The 18,865-nt window shown below is 38.4% G+C and overlaps 1 protein-coding gene across 3 annotated transcripts in view; it reads left to right on the top strand.

Annotated features, from left to right (window-relative positions):
• The window catches only part of HELZ (helicase with zinc finger), a 147,423-nt gene that overhangs the window by 110,419 nt on the left and 18,139 nt on the right, over window positions 1-18,865 (top strand). For all 3 annotated transcript variants that reach the window (XM_063293483.1, XM_063293485.1, XM_063293484.1), the window contains 3 exons: window positions 2,961-3,172; window positions 7,882-8,089; window positions 15,397-15,473. In XM_063293483.1, the coding sequence (XP_063149553.1) occupies window positions 2,961-3,172; window positions 7,882-8,089; window positions 15,397-15,473 (497 nt within the window). The remainder of the gene's footprint in view (window positions 1-2,960; window positions 3,173-7,881; window positions 8,090-15,396; window positions 15,474-18,865) is intronic.

Here is an 18,865-nt window from a genome sequence, read left to right as displayed (position 1 = left end):
CCTTGAAATCAATGAAGGCTGCATTAGATACAAGTCAAAGTGGTTTGTATATTTGTCTGTCAGATGTTAAAGTGCTAGGCAATGGTCTATAGTGGATCATCCTGGCTGAAACCGTGCTTGCTCAAGGTTGATTATCCCCTCATCTATTACCCAGGTTTGGTGTATTTGGTGAATAGGTGAAAAGGTGAAAGGCTTTGGATACCTGGCATATAGTTTGCTAATGATGTTGGCCTATAATTAGCCAGGTCATTCCTACCACCCTTTTTATATAAGGGAACAATTATAGCTCCCCCCCCTCAATCCTCTGGAATCTTAGCTGTGAGATTAATGTATGAAAAGAAGGCGGCCAATACAGGGGTCCACCAATTTGAATTGGATTTAATTAGCTTAGGGGGGATATGGTCACTCCTGGGGGCTTTACCACACTTACGCTGATTAATGAGATTTTTATCTTCCTTGCATGTGACTGGGGGCCACTGCAGTAGTGAGGATAAAGATACATCCATCATGTAGGTGTTAGTGTACAGATTGCAATAAAGGGCTTGGAAGTGATGTACCCAGGTACTTGAGGGGATGCTACAATGCAATTGTGTAATGCCATTATGGGAACAATTTCTTATAGTATGCCAGAATAGGGAAGGATTTTTGGACTTTGTAGCTTCGATTAGCTTTGACCATTTTTTCTTCCAATCTTGGTTTTTTTGCTTTCTGAGCAGAGCCTTATATTGTCTTTTCTGCTCCTTTAAAATTTGGATGGAATCTGGTGAATTGTTTTCAGTGAGGAAGCATAGGATTCCAATAATGCTGCTTTGGCAGTGATGCAAGATTTGTCAAACCAACTCTTAGAATGCCATCCCTTCCTGATTGGGTTTGTGTTCACCTTCATTACAAAAAGTTGGAGCTTAGCTATGAGATCATGATATACCTCAAGTGTTCCGCTATCTTGTGGGATGGTTGGGTCTGAGTGTGCCCCAAAGTTACAGAAGGTTGAAAAGTATGCACTTCCTTCCTCTGAGTGAAACCATTGGGCTGTGCTATCTTCAAGGGAGCCATTCCATCTGACCCTGTAAGAGCCGCCTCCCATCAGGCATTTTAAATGGGCCTTAACTAGGTTCCTAATTAGACCTTGTCTAAATTTGCAAGTGGAAGTTAGGGGAAGGTGATCACTTTCAGACCTAGGGACTATGCCAAAGTGCTTAAGGCAAGGGGCCAAGTCTCTAGAAATTATTGAATAATCTATGGTGGATAACGTGTGAGCTGATCAAAATGTATATTGTCCAGGGAAATTATTTTGGACAGGCCATTTAACATTTGTAGGTTAAGCCTATTTATGAGATGTAGACACCAAAAGCCAGCTAGGTTATATTTTGTAACTTTGAAGGATCTGGGCATAAATGATGGTTCAGTTACTTCTTCAGGAAGACAGGCACTGAATGTCATTACAACCAGTTCTTGCATTGAAATCCCCACCTATTAGGATATATGCACCGGGGAAATTATTCAGGCAAAGAGGGAGGAAAAATCAACTTGGTTCCAGGTTTGGGTGACCTGTGAATTGAGCTGCTGTGGAGGAAGATAGAAATCAATTAACAGTAAGGAAAATTGGTCAAAGACTAACAGAGTGGATTCCCTGAGCTAATTAAATCCAATTCAGATTGGTGGGCCCCTGTATTGGCCTCCTTCTTTTCATACATTAACCACACAGCTAAGATTCCAGAGGATGGGGGTGGGTGGGGAGATACAGCATTCTCAAACTGAGGTAGTTGTTTTACAATTTGAACATATAAGTTGGAAGCTATAAATAGACGAAGCTACCACCACCCGCCCCTGGGTTTGCTACCTCTGAAGCTAGGCTGTGCAGGGGCTAGCAGAGAAAAATAGTTGGAGATTGAAATTCCTCCAACATCCATGACTCCTGCAAAAAAATTATATCAAATTGGAACAGAAATCCAAGAAAATGGGGTCTGCTTGCTTTGGGGCCCATCCAGCTATTGAACATAGACAACCATAGGATGTTGCAACTGGATTGGATTGTCTTTTTTGTCTGTTTCCACAATGAGCCCTGGAAGTACATGAAGGTAGGAGTAAGCAGGCAGTTGGTGCACACAGTGAATCTGGCCATGGCTGTCACTTGTTACTGGTCACAGCTGCTGTGAGGCCAGAAGGTCCCAAATTTGTGCATTGATTCCAGCTGCAGAAGTGCAGCCCCTATGAGAACTAAAGATGGGAGATCTCCAGACATAGATGACCCATGAACCCCAAACCACTCAACCTTCTAGGGTTGAGCCTGAGCCTCTTCCTCCCCATCCAGACTCTTTAACAGCTTCCAAGCATTGGGATAACATGCCAACAAATGTTTTTGTATTCATCCTTATCCTGGAGCATCCTTACAAAATAAAATAATGGCAGGAGAAAAAGACAGAAGTAAGTTGAAATGGTATACAGCAACAACCTCAGTAATTTGCTATTTGCGAATGTAATTAGTATTTTATGATTGCCTACATCTCTAATGGCAGCCATTTTGAGATAATGACAACATGCTCTCAAAATTCCAAACTGGCCCCAAAAGGTTGGGGACCTGACACAAGAATCTTTCCCATTTTTACCTCATTGGACAGGCTAGTCGGTAGGAATAGCATTAAAAAAAGGTTCTCAGAGCATTTTGATTATTAACTACAAAACGACCAAAATAATGTTTTAGACACTGCTAGTATGGCTTAATAATCTTCTGCGTAATCAGAACTATTACCCAAAGAGTGATGATTAAAGTTTACCATAGGCATAATTGCAGAGATGGTACTATGACTTCTGACACAAGAAAAAACTGGGATTACGTGGAAATGTCTTATATCACACTTCTAATATTTTCTGATTTATGAAGTATTTGAAAAATAAATGTACATTGAAGGCTGAGGGAAAAGTGAACATTCGTAACTTTCACATTCATATTTTTTATGTAGTTCAGTCAAGTGCTTCTGTCTTAATTGGAAATCCTGTCAGAGCATATACTCCGCCGCCGCCACCTCCACCACCCCCTCCTCCTCCTGGGCCTCATCCCAACCTTGGGAAGTCTCCTAGTCCTGTACAGCGGATAGATCCTCACACTGGGACAAGCATTCTTTATGTACCTGCTGTTTATGGAGGAAATATGGTCATGTCTGTGCCTTTACCTGTAAGTATACATTCCCATGTTAATGAATTCTCCCTCCTCTCTCCCCCCTCCCTCTCCAAACACACACACACACATACACTCACCATCTTATTCAAAGAGAGTTTGAAAAATATTTTGTTTTTATCGGAAGAGCTATATACGGTAATATAGTAACAAAAGAAAAAGGCCACTAAAATAAATCCTTTCAACTATTTCAATATTTGAGCTATAACAATTCAGATAATGCCCAACCAACTTTGCACACTGAAATCTCAGGCTGCAAAAGCAAGCGATGTATTCATTTACGGCAAATGTACTTACTTGATATACCAGTAACTTAAAATATTTTAGAGTTCTTTTAGTAGATTATACTGTCTTGAAATATTTCAAAATGTGCATACAGAAATATGGATATATATAGAAGAATTCAATTGGCATGGATCAGAAAAAGTTCTGTACAAAAATGCACACATGGCTGGATGATAAAGCAGGAGGGGGTAACTTTTGTGATCAGGAAGTACTTTTTTTTCCCCTTTCCTGAACTGGAAAGTTGTATTGTAGCATTTCTGAAAGAAGAGGAGGCAGGGTTTTTTAAATCCATTTTCTGCATATTTAAGGAGTTGTGGCAGCTTGCAAACTTTGTAGGGATATTGTTAAGCCTAGTGGAAGACCTCAGAAGAGGACTATTTTGTAACTATTTCGTATAGCTTGGGAACAGACTGTAACATTCCTTCCACATTCCCTTCTCCTCTCCTGTATTCCTGTATTTGCAACAAGGATGTAGTAGAATATGACCTAACTAGTACTGTTCTTTGAATTTAAATATTCCACGCTATTTCTTTTGCATGAATTTCTCCTTTGTCCCATGTGAATGTTAACTATTGTTTGATCTTTGGCAGGTAGTTTTTTTGACCCATATTTGCAGGTGGTTTCAAACACTAATTAGCTTTTGCACAGCTTTGTGTTGTGCACCAATTGCTCCCTTTCCTGGACTAGGACACACTGCTCATGGTCAGTCATGCTCTGGTTGCCTCTTGAATGGACTACTGCAACACACTTTATATGAGGCTGCCCTTGAAGAGCAACCAGAAGCTGCAATTGGTTCAGAATGCAATGGTGTGGGGAATTACAGGCATTTCTCAATCTGTCTATGTTATATCTTTGCTTCATGAGTTACACTGTTTCCCAATAGGCTTCCAGATACAATTCAAGGTGCTGGTTGTCACTTACAAAGCTCTTCATTACATGGGCCAGGGTAGTTGAAGGACCATTTTTCTCTGATGGTCTCTACCTGGATTATCAGATCCAGCAAGAGGGGCATGCTTCAGGTACCATTAATTAAAGAATGCACTTTGCAGGACCCAGGAATATGACTTTTTAATTACCATGCCTGACCTCTGGTACATCTTACCACCTAACCTAAATATGATCTAAAACATGATCTGTTCTCCACACAAGTCCTAAAACAAGTCCTCAGAAATCTCCTTCGTTCAAGCCATGACACACTTCCACATATCTGTGTTGTGAAGATCAGACTTCGAGACTGAATACCCAGAATTCTGTTTTTTAAATAAGGCAGGACCTCCCACACTCACATCTGATTATCATCCCATTGACTGAAACACCTGACTCTAATTTCCCCTTCAAATGAACTGATAATCCTCTAGGTTCACATACTTTTGCCACACACAAATACAGGTAGTCATCATTTACTGACCACAATTAGGACCAGCAACTCCATTGTTAAGCAATGTGGTCGTAAAAGGAAAAATCATGTGACTGCACCTGATTTATGACAGCAGTTTGTTAGTTCCAGCTGTGGTCATTAAGCATGACATCATTTGACTGTGACTTGTGACTTCCTGCTGGCTTCCCCATTGACTTTGCTTGTGGGAAACCAGTTGTGAGGGTCGCAAATGGCGATCATGTGACCATGGGATGCTGCTACTGTCGTAAATGCACACCAGTTGCCAAGTGCCCGAATCACAATCGTGTGACCGTGGGGAGGCTGACAGCTGCAACACTGAGGACTGGTCATATGTTTCCTTGTTCAGTGCCGTCATAACTTCAAACAGTTGCTAAACGAATGCTGGGTAAGCGAAAACTACCTATATGTTGCTTTGGATCATTTTCCTCAAATCTGTGAACGAGTATAATAGTTTTGACTCATTTGTTTAGTTGGGTTCTCTTTATCTAGTTTTAGGACTTAGGTGGAGCATATATCAAGTTTACGTCATACTTATGCAGAAATATTTAAAATTCAAATGGGTTCACAACCTTTTAAGCACCATTGTACATGTAAGAAAATCTCAGTATTTTGTATCTGTGGAGAATAGGGGCACACATACACGCAGACACAGTAAAATGTCATGCAACGTTGTATATTCAGTTTTTAATGATTCTGCTAATTCTAATTTCAGGGAACAGATGCCTCAAAACTGAACTTTATCAATGAAAATTTCATATTTTTAAAAATGTATTAATCAGAAAGGAGACTATCTGAAAAAAGCCAATGAATTATTTTACATATTTCTTTATAAAAATGTAATTTAAAATGACTTTTTGAAGCAAACTTCCAACTAAAGAGATTGTCCCTTATCATTTGAGGCAGTGAAGCTGTATCATTGTTGGTTTGTAATCCTCATTAATAAATGTAGCGACAACACCCTGTTTGCATGTAATCCTGTCATCCATACCCTTTGTTTTCCCTGGAATGAGCCCCTTTTGCCTAATGAAGTACGGCTAAGCAGTTTCTTGGCCCCAGTATAAATCAAAGTTGAAGTTAACTAAAATTATCTATGAGCCAATTTCTGAAATGTACTTTACCATATAGGTAAAATTTCCTCCAGGAAAGAGTGATCTGTGTTTACAGAATCACATGTATCATCAGTTGCAAGCAAGACAGATTCTCCTCCTGCCCTGCTGTCTGCAGCTGGACCTCCAGAGGAGAATGTGCTGAGGAAAGAGGAGGAAAGTCTGCCCCTGAGGTTACTCGGCTCATGCATTCATCTTTGTGTCTCTTTCTTGATGCACATTTCACCTTATACAGAAGCAGGAAACTTGATCTGTCAACAACGTATATCACATGGGAACTTGGTCAGAGTAAAAGATTTTAGTTTCTGGTTTTAGTTAAAGAAACTGAATTCCTAGTCCTGTGTTACAATTTTAAATCAACAATGTATAACATGAAATACTTGTTAAAAAGGAATAGATATACATTCCCCATGGAGTCTAATCCTCATATTTAATATTCCCATTTTTCCATTTCTAGATAAAAAAAAATCAAAGTAATTATGCTATAAATAAATGTAAAATATTAATAATTTAATATAATTCCATTAATAATAAATTTGTTGGCTATCTATGGCTTGGATTCTGTTGGGGTCTGCCATATATGGCCAGACTGACCTGTCCAGAAATAAGGAGTTGGGTAAATGAAATACAGAATTATAGGTGTGAATGACAACAGTCAGTGAACCTAGGGATCCTCAGTAGGCACATACTGAAACTGGTTTGCTTCATTGAGAAGAAAGGAATATTGTGCAAAGAAGTGGTAGTTGACCCTTCTGGACCATTACCCTGGTTATGTGATCAAAAACCTGATTAGAATGTCCATATTTGCCACATATATTTTTTGAATGAAGATGACATTATTCCTCTATGACTACAATAAGCCTGAAATCCATTCATTGATCTGCTAATATAAACTTTGAATTAATTTGCATTCTCTGTTTTCATGCTTTTTTGGGTGACTGCATATTTCAATAAATAAATAAATTCATTTCTGCAAACTAAAACCCATTGTTTTAGTTTAGAATGTTTTTGTTTGTAGGTGTTTGTAGCTGTAAAAGGAAAATAATAGTTCAGCAACTGTACTTTTTCTGGTCTTCAAAAGGTGAATTGTTTCTCTGAAAGATAAATAGTTTATAGTCAAAAAGATTTCCAGTACTAAAATGTGACCGTTATCACAGTCACATAAAGCAGCATCTAACTACATCTTCTTGGTTGTCTCTGTTAGCATCAGTAGAAATTCGCAAAGGTTTGATGTCAAGGATATTTTGGAGTTCATAATCTTTCTTTCACCCTCAGGCTTAGGCTGTTTCACTCAGGAAACTGTTATAGAATTGAGTCATCAAAAGCTATGAAAAGATGTGATGGTTTTTTAGTTAACGTTTTACATCTTTTCCTTTCCTTTCCTTTCCTTTTCCTTTCCTTTCCTTTCCTTTCCTTTCCTTTCCTTTCCTTTCCTTTCCTTTCCTTTCCTTTCCTTTCCTTTCCTTTCCTTTCCTTTCCTTTTTTATTCATTTCTTTTGCAGAAAAAAGGGTAATGAAATATTTATACATTTGAAATTTTTAAAAAAAGTTTTTCTGTTCTGTTTATATAAACAGTGCATGTTCTTTTTCCAGACTGGGGTCTTTCTACTGTCCTGTCACAATTTATCTGTGGGATTTTAAGTTCTGTCCCATAATTGAGCCTTCAGTGTTATATTTAATATTATTTTGTATAATTTGTACCATGTGTCATGTGCTTATTCTCACAACTTGGTTACCGAGGTTGAAACTTACACTCTGCTGGTTGTTATTCAAAATACCTGGTTCCTCTTGTTGTGTATTTACCTGTTTAGGGGAAACTGCATAAATATTCGAGTTTCATTGGTACTCTTGATTTCTTTTAAATGTGCAGGTTAAAAGTTGTAAGCAATACCATGTTTTATGTCTTTATTACATAGGTACCATGGACAGGGTATCAGAGTAGATTTGCAGTTGATCCTCGAATCATTACTCACCAAACAGCCATGGCATATAATGTGAATCTTCTACAAGCACATGGACGTGGGTCCCCCATTCCCTATGGTCTTGGACATCATTCACCAGTTAGTATAGGACAACAGCAGCTTCATCATTCAGATAAAGATCAACTTGAACTAAGTCGAAATAGTGAGTTAAATCTCTCTTTTTCTAAAAAAAATGAAGTGGAGTGTTTTGTTTTCAGTTTAAACATAATTAATTGCTTGGCTGCTGATATGTGTGTTGTAAATGGTATTGAGAAATGTGTTTATGAGAACCAGCTTTTTTATAAGGAATATATATATCAGTACATTTCATTTACCTCCTAGTCACTGGGAGGTGGATAAGAGTTTATTGGTTTGCACAATAACCTTTAGAAGAGAGGTCCCAGCTTTCATTAAGTACTAGGAGCGTGTTTGGACTAAAATTGAGCTTTGGATGTTCTTGTGGCATGCTTTCCAAAATTGGCCTTACTGTTAGCAGAGAATGCCGCATGTGGCACAGGTGCAACCAAGGCTAGTAAACTAGTCTACATCATCCGTATGTGATTAAAAAGGATTATGTGAAAGCCCCAGTTGCCTAAAACCATGATAGACTTCAGAAATCAATATCTATGGGCCTATCTGGGGATAACCATGGCATATGGAAAATTACAACATGGAATATAAGAGGAATCAATAGTAAAGAGCATGAATTATCAAATGAATGAAAAGAAGAATAGGTATGTCATGTCTTTGAGAAACTAAGGGAAAGAGGAAGAATGTAATAGATCTGAATTAAGGTACCCTGATCTTGTGGGGTGGAATTGACAAATACATTCAGGAAAATTAATATTTAGGTTTAATTATGGATGAAAGTATGATTTCATGTCAGAAAAGTATGATTTGGTGTCTTCTGTATTGTGGATGCATATGAAAGTAGAATGCATAGATTGATGAATCCAGTGAATGCTTGAAAATGGAAGAACTGCATATGAGTTTTTGGAAAAATAATACAATGTTTTTAATGACTGCAACCCAGGAGAAAGACATTATTCTGCTAAGTGACATAAATGGGTGGGTGGTAATGAGACAAGATAGTTCAGAAAAAATGATTGTGCTATTTGGAGACCTAGGAATGAATGAGAACAGTGACTGTTTGATTAATAGAAAAAGGTTAGAAAAAGATCTGTTTCACTTGAATGTGTGCTTTCAGCATATATTCACTCATATGTACAAGTAGCAGAAGAATTAATGTGATTATAAAGCCCAATAGTTGTTATTGTTTATGATGAAAGATTAACAGAATTAGTGAAGGATACAAGATGATGAAAGTTTGTGAGGACATTTTTGGTATTGTGAAGAGAGGATCATGGAGAAAAATGAACATGGAAGGAAATGAAAGGAGTGAAAGAGGCAAGAATAATAGTAGAAAGACAGTAGGAAAGGGAAATAAAAGTTCTATATGCAAAAGGAATAGAGGATAATCTTCCAACAAAATGAATGGAAAGTGGACATAAGGAAAGTAGGTATGGAAGCCTCTTGGAACAGGATGTATGATATCCCCTTTCTTATCTAATAAGTATGAATCTAAAGAAACTAATGGCAGGATTTAAAAGAAAACAAAATCTAAATCTATTTTATACCGCCATTCACTATACTTCTCCATGTCTTTCTATCCTTGCAAACTATTCTCTCTTCCACCACAACCAAATAATAATGATAATGATAATAATTTATTAAACTTGTGTGCCACTCAACTCCCAATGACTCTGGGTGGCTTACAACAATAAAAGAAATTACAATAAAATCAATAAAACATAAAAGATAAAGGTAAAAGATGGCAAGTGTGACAGACCAGATGGAGGATATATCAAATCATATGTTGTCTTTTGGTTTTTACATTTTTTATCTTTCTCTTTTTTGAGGATCTCAGCTCCATCTAGGCACTAATTTTTCAGTCTTCCCCTTTGACTCTTCTTCCTTTATTTGTTTACCACTTCTTGGTAGATGACCAAACCACCTCAGTGTACTTGTTTGATTCAGGTCACTTACTTTTGTGTTCAATTCATATTCATTCATTACCCATTTATTCTTTACCATACTTCTTAAATTCCTTGTCCTTTCAACTTACTTTTATGTTTTTCTTGACATTCCCAACTCTTAATTCCATAAAACAAAATTGGCAGAAGGACAGGCATTTTCTTTTCTTTTGACAAACATTCATTTCTTGCAATAGACCACATTCTACCTGCTACATTTGTACCATCCTTTCCACATCAAAATTCTCCAACCATTTTTCTCATTTTTAATGAACGTTCTAGTAAGGTACTCACATTTGTCTATTTGCTTTATTTTTTTCCATTATGTATAAAATGCTATCATATATTTAATTTTACCTGTCAGACATAACTATCTTGGTCTTTGATAAATTTTGAAATCCATGTTTCTCATTGCATCATACAGTCTATCTAATATTTGCTGCAAATTATTCAGATTCTCAGCCAACAGCTTGACATCAAACGAATAAAAAATATATGCCAACCTATCCACTTTAATGTCATACCAAATATTTGTTAAAATTTAGCACAAACATTCCATATATATGTACCTATAAATACATTAAATAACTAAGGAGACATAGCACATCATTGTCTTAGATATTTTTAATAGATTTAATTCTGAGTCTAGGCAGCAGTCCCTCTGGATCACTTCTTTCCAATCTGCTTGTGACTCATAAACAATACAGGACTTTCCTGAGGAATAGGCTGGCCTGTCTGCCTTCTTTTACATTATAATCACCCCGTAGCAGAGATGATGGTGGTGGTGATGAGGATTAGATTTATTAGATTTATATCCCACTTTTATTGTTGTACCACTTAAGGCAGCATACATAATGCTCCTGCCTCCTATTTTCTGCCCAGATGAAATTACCTCTTTAATTGATATGCCATATTATTAGAGAATTTGTTAAACTATTTTGTATTTGTCATCAACAGAACTGGAGTAAAGAACATATCCATGATAAATGGTGGTTCTTCTCCTTAGATCCTCTGTTATACTTCTCATTGTGTTTGGATTCTCTGTTGTCACATACTTCGGAGAGAAGTACAGTGCTGCTGTTCTCCCATTCTGTTATTTAAGGAAATACTGAAGTGGGTTTTCTGAGAAGGAGGTGTGCAATATACTTACAGACAAAAAGCCCAGAAATTGCAATATGGTATGGATACTTAAGAGTTCTCCACACAGGTGTGGTTCTTTTTTTGTTGGAAAGTATATCTAGTGAGCAATAAGTTTCTCTATTTGAATGCAGAATACTCTCTGGTATTTTAAGAGAACGGAGTGGATTTTGCTGCTATAGTCATTCTTTGGGGTGTCAGAAGCTCCATACTTCCATCACTATCTCTATTACAGTAGATATACATTGATGTGAAAAATACATAAAGTAAATTATCTTAAATAAAAATGAGAAATTGGGCTCTGTGCTTATGCTAGTAGCTTTATAACCTTTCAATCAGCAGGCTTCAGCTGAAATCGGAAAACAAATCTGACAGATCCATTAGGAAACAATAAGCATAGAATTCCATAATCTCATTAGCATAAAATCTATTTCAGGGCAAGGCAGTTTTTAATGCTGAAGGCCTGACGCCTGTATCAACACTGAAATTGCTCTGATTTCATTTATGCTGTTTGAGTGTCTTTCCTTAAAGCTGTGCTGTTCAAAATCTGCCTCATTAACTGCCTGAAAAGCAGAGTAATTACTGTGTACAGTATTGAGTGCCAAGATGAATTTCCCAATATTATAGATGTATGAGCTGTCTCCTTACCATGCCAGAAAATGATGTCCTTCAAAAGTTAATTGGAGACGAACTAGTTCATAGGTATAGCCATGAAAGAAACTTACTTACATTCACGAAGGTTTGGGTAATTCCAGAAACAAGTATGGCATGCCATTCTTAATTTCTGCTAATAACCTGAGAAGTGGAAGAGCACAGAATGTGCTAGAATTCGATTTCTAGGACTTTTAATAATGTAACTGAAAGAGAATAAATAAAATGTTGTGAAATTCACTTAATGTAATTTTCTATCTCTCTGAAGAAAAACAGGATTATTGGCTTTGCCTGTGAAAGGTGCTGATACTTTCAATTTATTATAAAAATCAACTATTTTCACAAAAGCCCAATTCAGTCATGTATTAACTTAATGTGTCATTAGGGAGGAAAATGAGCAATTGAACATTAAAGTTAGCTGTTCTTGTTGATAAAGATTAACAGTGTGAAGTCATTATTGAATCAAAGATAAGTGGTCACATTAAAAGGAAAAAAACCCTTGAAGAAAAGACTTTGAGGAGCTTTGTCTTTTAAGTGTTCTCTGATTTCCATCATGAGATGTATGATGTGCTACATCCTGTCAATCTTCAGTTATTTACTGGCTGCATTTGGTTCTTACGGAAAAGAAAAGGTATCTGGACCTCCCCCTTGGCTATCACCATGAGGAATTTAGAAGTATTTTGCAGTTTTTGGTAAACTATAGCTCAGCATGTTATCTGAGCCAAGATGGGCAGTCAATCCTAAGTAAAAGTACAACATATGGTGAGTAGTTGCCTTGTTTCAAATAAGCCATAGCTAAGATTAACTAGCTGGTTGAGTTAATCAAAAACAGAAAGGAGAGCTCCAAAACCTTTGTGGCCCCAGCAGGAGGAAGAGAGGGGTGGCAGCTATGATGATTCCTGCCACAATAAACTATGTTTATCATTTTGCATAAATGTGGCCAGTGGTTTTAGCTATTCCAAGAAACTAGCCCTTGGACAGGCAGAATTCCCAAATGCTCAGATGGATTCAACTACAGGGAAAAAAGGTATCAGGGGCTTTTCTTTGCAGAAATTGGCTTGAAGAAATTACCAAGTAAAATTTTCTTTAAAAAGGTTATATTTATCCAGGTTCTGAATCAGTTGTTCCTCCGGTAATGCTAATCCTAGGCCAAAAGCCCAGGTATATAACAGAATCGCCCCAGACCTCCGCATCGGCTACTATGGCCAATTACATTACCTCTTGGTAGATGCAGCATTACTCAGTCCTTTGGTCAAAAGGAGACCATAACTTTAATGCCGCCCCCCCCCCCATTTTAAAAAGTAAACAGTCCTATCTCTTCAACACCAGGTTGAAAGAATTATTTCTGACAAACATGGAACAAGTGAAAATCAACAATTATGTCATAGGATTTTTTTAAACACCTGAAAATTGGATGGTTAGATATTTGTGTTAACTTTGTTTTGTTAGAAAGCCATTGCATTTTAGGGTCTGTGTTTATTTTGAAAAGATGTGGGGCAGATTTCTAATTTACATTTCTACCTCATATAGATAGGGCTGCACTTCTAATAAGAGGCTGTTTCATATTATTACATGAGGTTTGTCTTTTGGAAAAGCCAGGTGGGTGTTAGTTGTGTTTGTATATGGGCTGGGCCGGGTTTAGGAACAGAAGCTTTCAGAGGTTCCAGTTAAAGGCATTCTGAAGTTTTAGGTAACAGTTTCATATGGAGTCATTTACTTGATTGCTTAGTTGTTTGTCAGAAGGCATAGGATATAACGATGTCGAAGCTGGCCTGTTGAAGTTCATTTGTTTTTGCATAATACATTTTCTTCATTGTACAGTTAGCTGATCAGTGACTTAAGTTTAATCTCAGTAGAGATCTTCTGATAGAAAAGCACAGAAGGTATGCCTGCCATACCTGTGGCAATATGCGGTTGAAAATGAGATATATTGCTTCTTATTCCTTTGGGAGAAAGACTGAGAGAAATTATTAGAATGGTGATTCATAATTAGCATAAACTTGTGAATACTGCAAGTTTTAATATGGAGAATTAGGAAAAGCAAAATATTTTCACATTCACTTACAGTTGTTTTCAAGCACAAAAACATTCCTTTCTAAAGATAATTCTTTTGGTCTGACATTTTGAAGATGAACTAATACATCATCATTCATTATCACTATCAGATAATGTGTGCTGATTAAAGAGGAAGAAACAAATGTCATTTTCATAGCTGCTTATTATTTCAGAGGTTTGTTCTTAAGTTTTAAAACACTCTTTTATGAGTACGCAACCCAAATTACCCCTGCCTCTTCTGGCAACATTTTAAATTCATCTTTTATCAGTTGGGGAATGTTTCTGGTTTTACCATTCCATAGTTTTCTAAGGAGATGGCTAGAAAATGGATAAAGATATTATCTTTGAAGGGATGGTCAGAAAATATCAGAACAGTGTACCTGATGAAGTACCTGGTCAACTGTAGTACATGTCTTTGCTTCATGATAGGTCTGGATCATTGATGATTTTCTGCTTATCTCCCTAAGTACAAGTCTTCAAGGTTTAAATCTGGAGCTACATTTTCCTTTTATTTTCCTGTGTGGATAAGAGGACCCAGATGATGTACTCTGTGGATTATCTAAGAGTAGATTATAAATTAGTAATTGGTGATCACCAGAAGCTGCTTTGCTTCATCACCAGTCAAATAGTTCAGGGGCAGCGAATAGATCAAGCTATTGGGTTACCTCTCTCACTGTATGTTAGGTAATGTTCTGTATTTGATCTAAAGAAAGAACATTGGAGTCCCGAATCAGCAGCGATATTTGGCTGATATAATTGCAGTGTGATACACTGAGAGATCATCCGCATGTTTTCCTTTTTTATGATCTAATCACAATTACTTATAATGTTACATCTGAATGAAGAACCAGGTTAATGACTTCCCAAGAAGCTATTGCACAGAAACCAATTTTAAATCATGGCTTCATTCTCTGGCTTTTTGCCCATGGTTTCTTAGTTCATAAGTCACCAGAAAACCACAGCTAATGTCTTATTGAGCAAAGATTGTGTTCTACTTTAGAAAATTCTTGCCTATTTTTGTTTACTGAGCAGAAATTTGATCATTCGGTCTGGATGACTATTTAAAAAATGAATATTATTTATATGGATATGTCTGAGGACAATCTGTTGCTTTTAATCTGTATGTTCCTCTTATTGTTGATTATAACTGATAGATAGGCTTATTTTTTAGATTCACAGTTACTTTTTTACTGTTACTCTAAAATGCTTTCCTGAATTTTTCTTCTCAGATCACTTTTAAACGGGCTTGTCATAATTTTTCACTTCCGTACTATCTTATAAAGCATTAGGTGCCTTGTTTTATACAGTAGTTTTTAGGATAGTTCAGTTGACTGTCAATGTGGAATTATTTTTAGAAGCTGAAATGGAAAATAATTTTACTTTAAAAATATTTTCTTTTCCTTTTCCTTCTAATACCTGTCCTTCTGCTTTAAGTTTTAAACAATAATATTTTAAATATGGTCATCAAAGTAAGATTGAAAACACTGAAATTTCACACTTCTAGGTTTAATAACTTACAACTGTGATTATGGCTAGATATAATTTAAGTTGAATATTAAAAATGAGCTTTATATGAGGTCTTTATATTATTTAGGCAAAAATGAACCTGGTGCTGGACCTGAAATCAGTAAAATTCGGACACCTGAGAAAAACCCTTTAGAAGCCAAACAGGTACATGCTCCTTATTACTCTTTCCTCATGTGTGATGCCCGTGAAACCTTGGTAATGCAGGCCCTGTAGAAATATGGCTGTCCCAAAAGAATCAAGATGCGGAATAACTCAGCCAACATCAACAATGACCCTGTCTAAATAAAAATAAGTAAAGATTACACTATGTCACAACATAAATCCACAACATCTGGATTTTATGAGCTGGGGTAGTTAAGAAATTGTTTTAGTTTTAGTTTTAATGGGATTTTATTATAATTTTATTGTATATTTATTCGAATTTTACTGTATATGTATTTTTTATTGTAAACTGCCCAGAGTCCCTCTGGTCGGAGGAGATGGGCGGTGACAAATTTGATAAATAAATGAATAAATAATACAATTCAATTTACAAACCAAAAAAGAAATAAAATATATTTGTTAAGACACTGTTCCGATATAACAATCCCTCTTCACTTGGATCCCAGAACAATAACACCAATCCCCCCATTTACCTTGGTGATACCTGATAGGTGCCTCCCCTTTCAGATTGCCTCCGGTGCCCTTGAAGTCCCATTATAGTATTATTTTGGAGCAGTTTGCGGGTCAGAAATATTATGGGGAAAATACAATTATGGGTGCTACACAGACTCACCTAAGCAATAGTATTGGGAGAAGTAATATGGTGAGGTGGTTTTAATCAACATTTTGGGTTGTTTACAGTAGGTAACAGTCCATTCCTAGTAATCACACTGAGTGATGCCAGGACTACACCTGATCCATTTCAGGAAATCTTTGAGAACCCATTTCAGTAATACTGAAATCAGTAATACTGAATTCAGGTGTTATTTTTTGTTTTATACAGCCTGTCTTTCTAGGCTTTTCATAATACAAAAGCTTGATAGACAATGCTTTAAAACTTACGAAAGCTTAATAGACAGTTATTCTTTTGAGATATTATCTTTTTAAAAAAGGGAGCAGGATCATCAAGGCAATGTGGTTATTAGAGAATTTTGAGTCAAGCTTTTCTATGCTGTTTTTTGTGAATCTGGTCTTCTGTTCATTGGTGATCAACGTCTGTATGTTGTGGGCTTTTGGGATCATTATTTTACATCATTGTGGCAAAATATTTGTATCATTTTATGTTGTTCAACTTGAAAGCTATGGATTATGCAGGAGTAACACATTAGTACTGATATTAGATAATACATTTCAACATTTTTGCCTGTGCAACCTCTCTTGTCTGATTGAACCTGACACTCCCCGTGGTTTATGGAGGAGTTGAGGGTTCTGAAGAGGATTAAGAGACATCTAGAGCGCCGCTGGAGGAAGATGAGGACTGATTCCGATCGAACACAAGCTAGAGCTGCTATTAAGGCCTGCCTTGTGGCGATAAGAGCAGTGAAACGTCAATATTTCTCCACTCTTACTGCATCTGCAGAATGCTGCCCGACAGCCCTGTCTAAGGTTACCTGATCCCTTTTGGGGAAGGGGGTTTTAGAAACCTATACAGGGCCGGGCTGAGGAGCTTGCTGGGCATCTTGAGGATAAAATTGCTCAGATTCACTCTGAGTTGGATGCCAAGTGCGTAGCAGGGTCTGGGGAGATGCCTAGGGAGTGGACTTGCCCAGTTATCTGGGAACGGTTTGATCCTGTTGGGCCCGAGGAAGTGGACAGGGTTCTCGGATCTGTAAATGCCACCACTTGCCAATTAGATCCTTGTCCCTCCTGGCTGATAAAAGCAGCTCAGGAGGTGACATGTGGGTGGGTCCAGGTGATGGTGAATGCTTCCTTGGGGGAGGGAGTGTTCCTGACAGCCTTTAAAGAGGCCCTGGTGCACCCCCTCCTCAAGAAACCATCACTGGACCCTACCATTCTGGACAATTTTCGTCCAGTCTCCCACCTTCCCTTGTTGAGGAAGGTGGTTGAGAAAGTGGTGGCATTGCAGCTCCAGAGGGTCCTGGATGAAACGGATTATCTGGACCCTTCTCAGTCAGGATTCAGGCCCGGATATGGGAGGAAACAGCCTTGGTTGCACTTATGGATGATTTCTGGTGGGAGCAGGATGGGGGCAGTACATCCATCCTGGCTCTTCTTGATCTCTCAGCAGCTTTCCATGCTATCAGCCATGATATCCTTTTGGGTGGCTCAGGGAGTTGGGTGTGGGTGGCGTGGTTTTACGCTGCTTTACCTCCTTCCTTCAGGGCCGGTCCCAACCGGTGGTGATAGGAGATGAGAGATCTGGCCTGCCACCCCTCCTCTGTGGGGTGCTGCAGGGTTTGGTGCTCTTTCCGCTCCTTTTTAACATCTACATAAAACCGCTGGGCGAGATCATCCGTCACCACAGGATGAGGTATCATCAGTACGCTGATGATACTCAACTATACATCTCCATCCTGGGTGACTTAAGTGATGCTGTGGCCACCCTCTCTTGGTGCCTGGAGGCTGTGGGGGTCTGGATGGGGAACAACAGGCTTCAGCTGAACCCTGGCAAGACGGAGTGGCTGTGGGTCAGGGGCTCCCAGGTATCTGGGAACTTACCATCTTTGGTTCTGTATGGGGTTGCACTGCCCCAGAGAGACCCGGTGCGGAACCTGGGGGTTCTCCTGGACTCACGGCTCCTGCTCAAAGAGCAGGTGGCAGCCGTGGCCAGGGGAGCCTTTGCACAACTTCGTGTTGTGCACCAGTTCTGCCCCTTCCTGGATTGGGAGTCCCTCTGAATGGTCACTCATGCCCTGGTCACCTCCCGCATAGACTACTGTAATGCGCTGTACATGGGGCTACCCTTGAAGAGTATCCAGAAGCTGCAGCTGGTCCAGAATGCAGCCACACGGGCAGTCTTGGGAGCCCTCAAGGAGGGCACATATAACACCATTAATGCGTGAGCTGCATTGGGTGCCAGTTTGCTTTCGGGTCCAATTCAAGGTGTTGGTTATCACCTTTAAAGCCCTACGTGGCATGGGTCCAGGTTACCTGAGGAACTGCCTCACCTCCATCACATCAACCCATCCCACCTGGTCAGGCAGAGAAGGCATGCTACGGACCCTGACCATGAGGGACTGCCAATTGGCAGGGCCCAGGAGGATGGCCTTCTCTGCCTTGGTACCCACCTTGTGGAACAGCTTACCCCTGGAGGTAAGGCAGGCCCCCACACTTCCGGCCTTCCAGAAGGGGGTAAAAACATGGCTGTGCCACCTCGCTTGGGATGGGAGGGAGTATCTGGTACTGTGATCGTGCTAAGTACAAAACTATTGCCATCTTGAATTTTATATTTTATATCCAGTATTTTTATATTTTTATTGTATTTATGTATAGTTATATTCTATTGATTTTATATTGTACTGTTTTTACTGATTGTTACTTTATGATCTCTAAGCCGCCCAGAGTCGTTATGTACGAGATGGGCGACAGAGAAA

This window comes from Candoia aspera, chromosome 2 (assembly GCF_035149785.1).
Source record: "Candoia aspera isolate rCanAsp1 chromosome 2, rCanAsp1.hap2, whole genome shotgun sequence".
Taxonomy (NCBI): domain Eukaryota; kingdom Metazoa; phylum Chordata; class Lepidosauria; order Squamata; family Boidae; genus Candoia; species Candoia aspera.
Note: the sequence above shows the minus strand (reverse complement) of the source record. Positions and strands in the feature narration are given on the sequence as shown.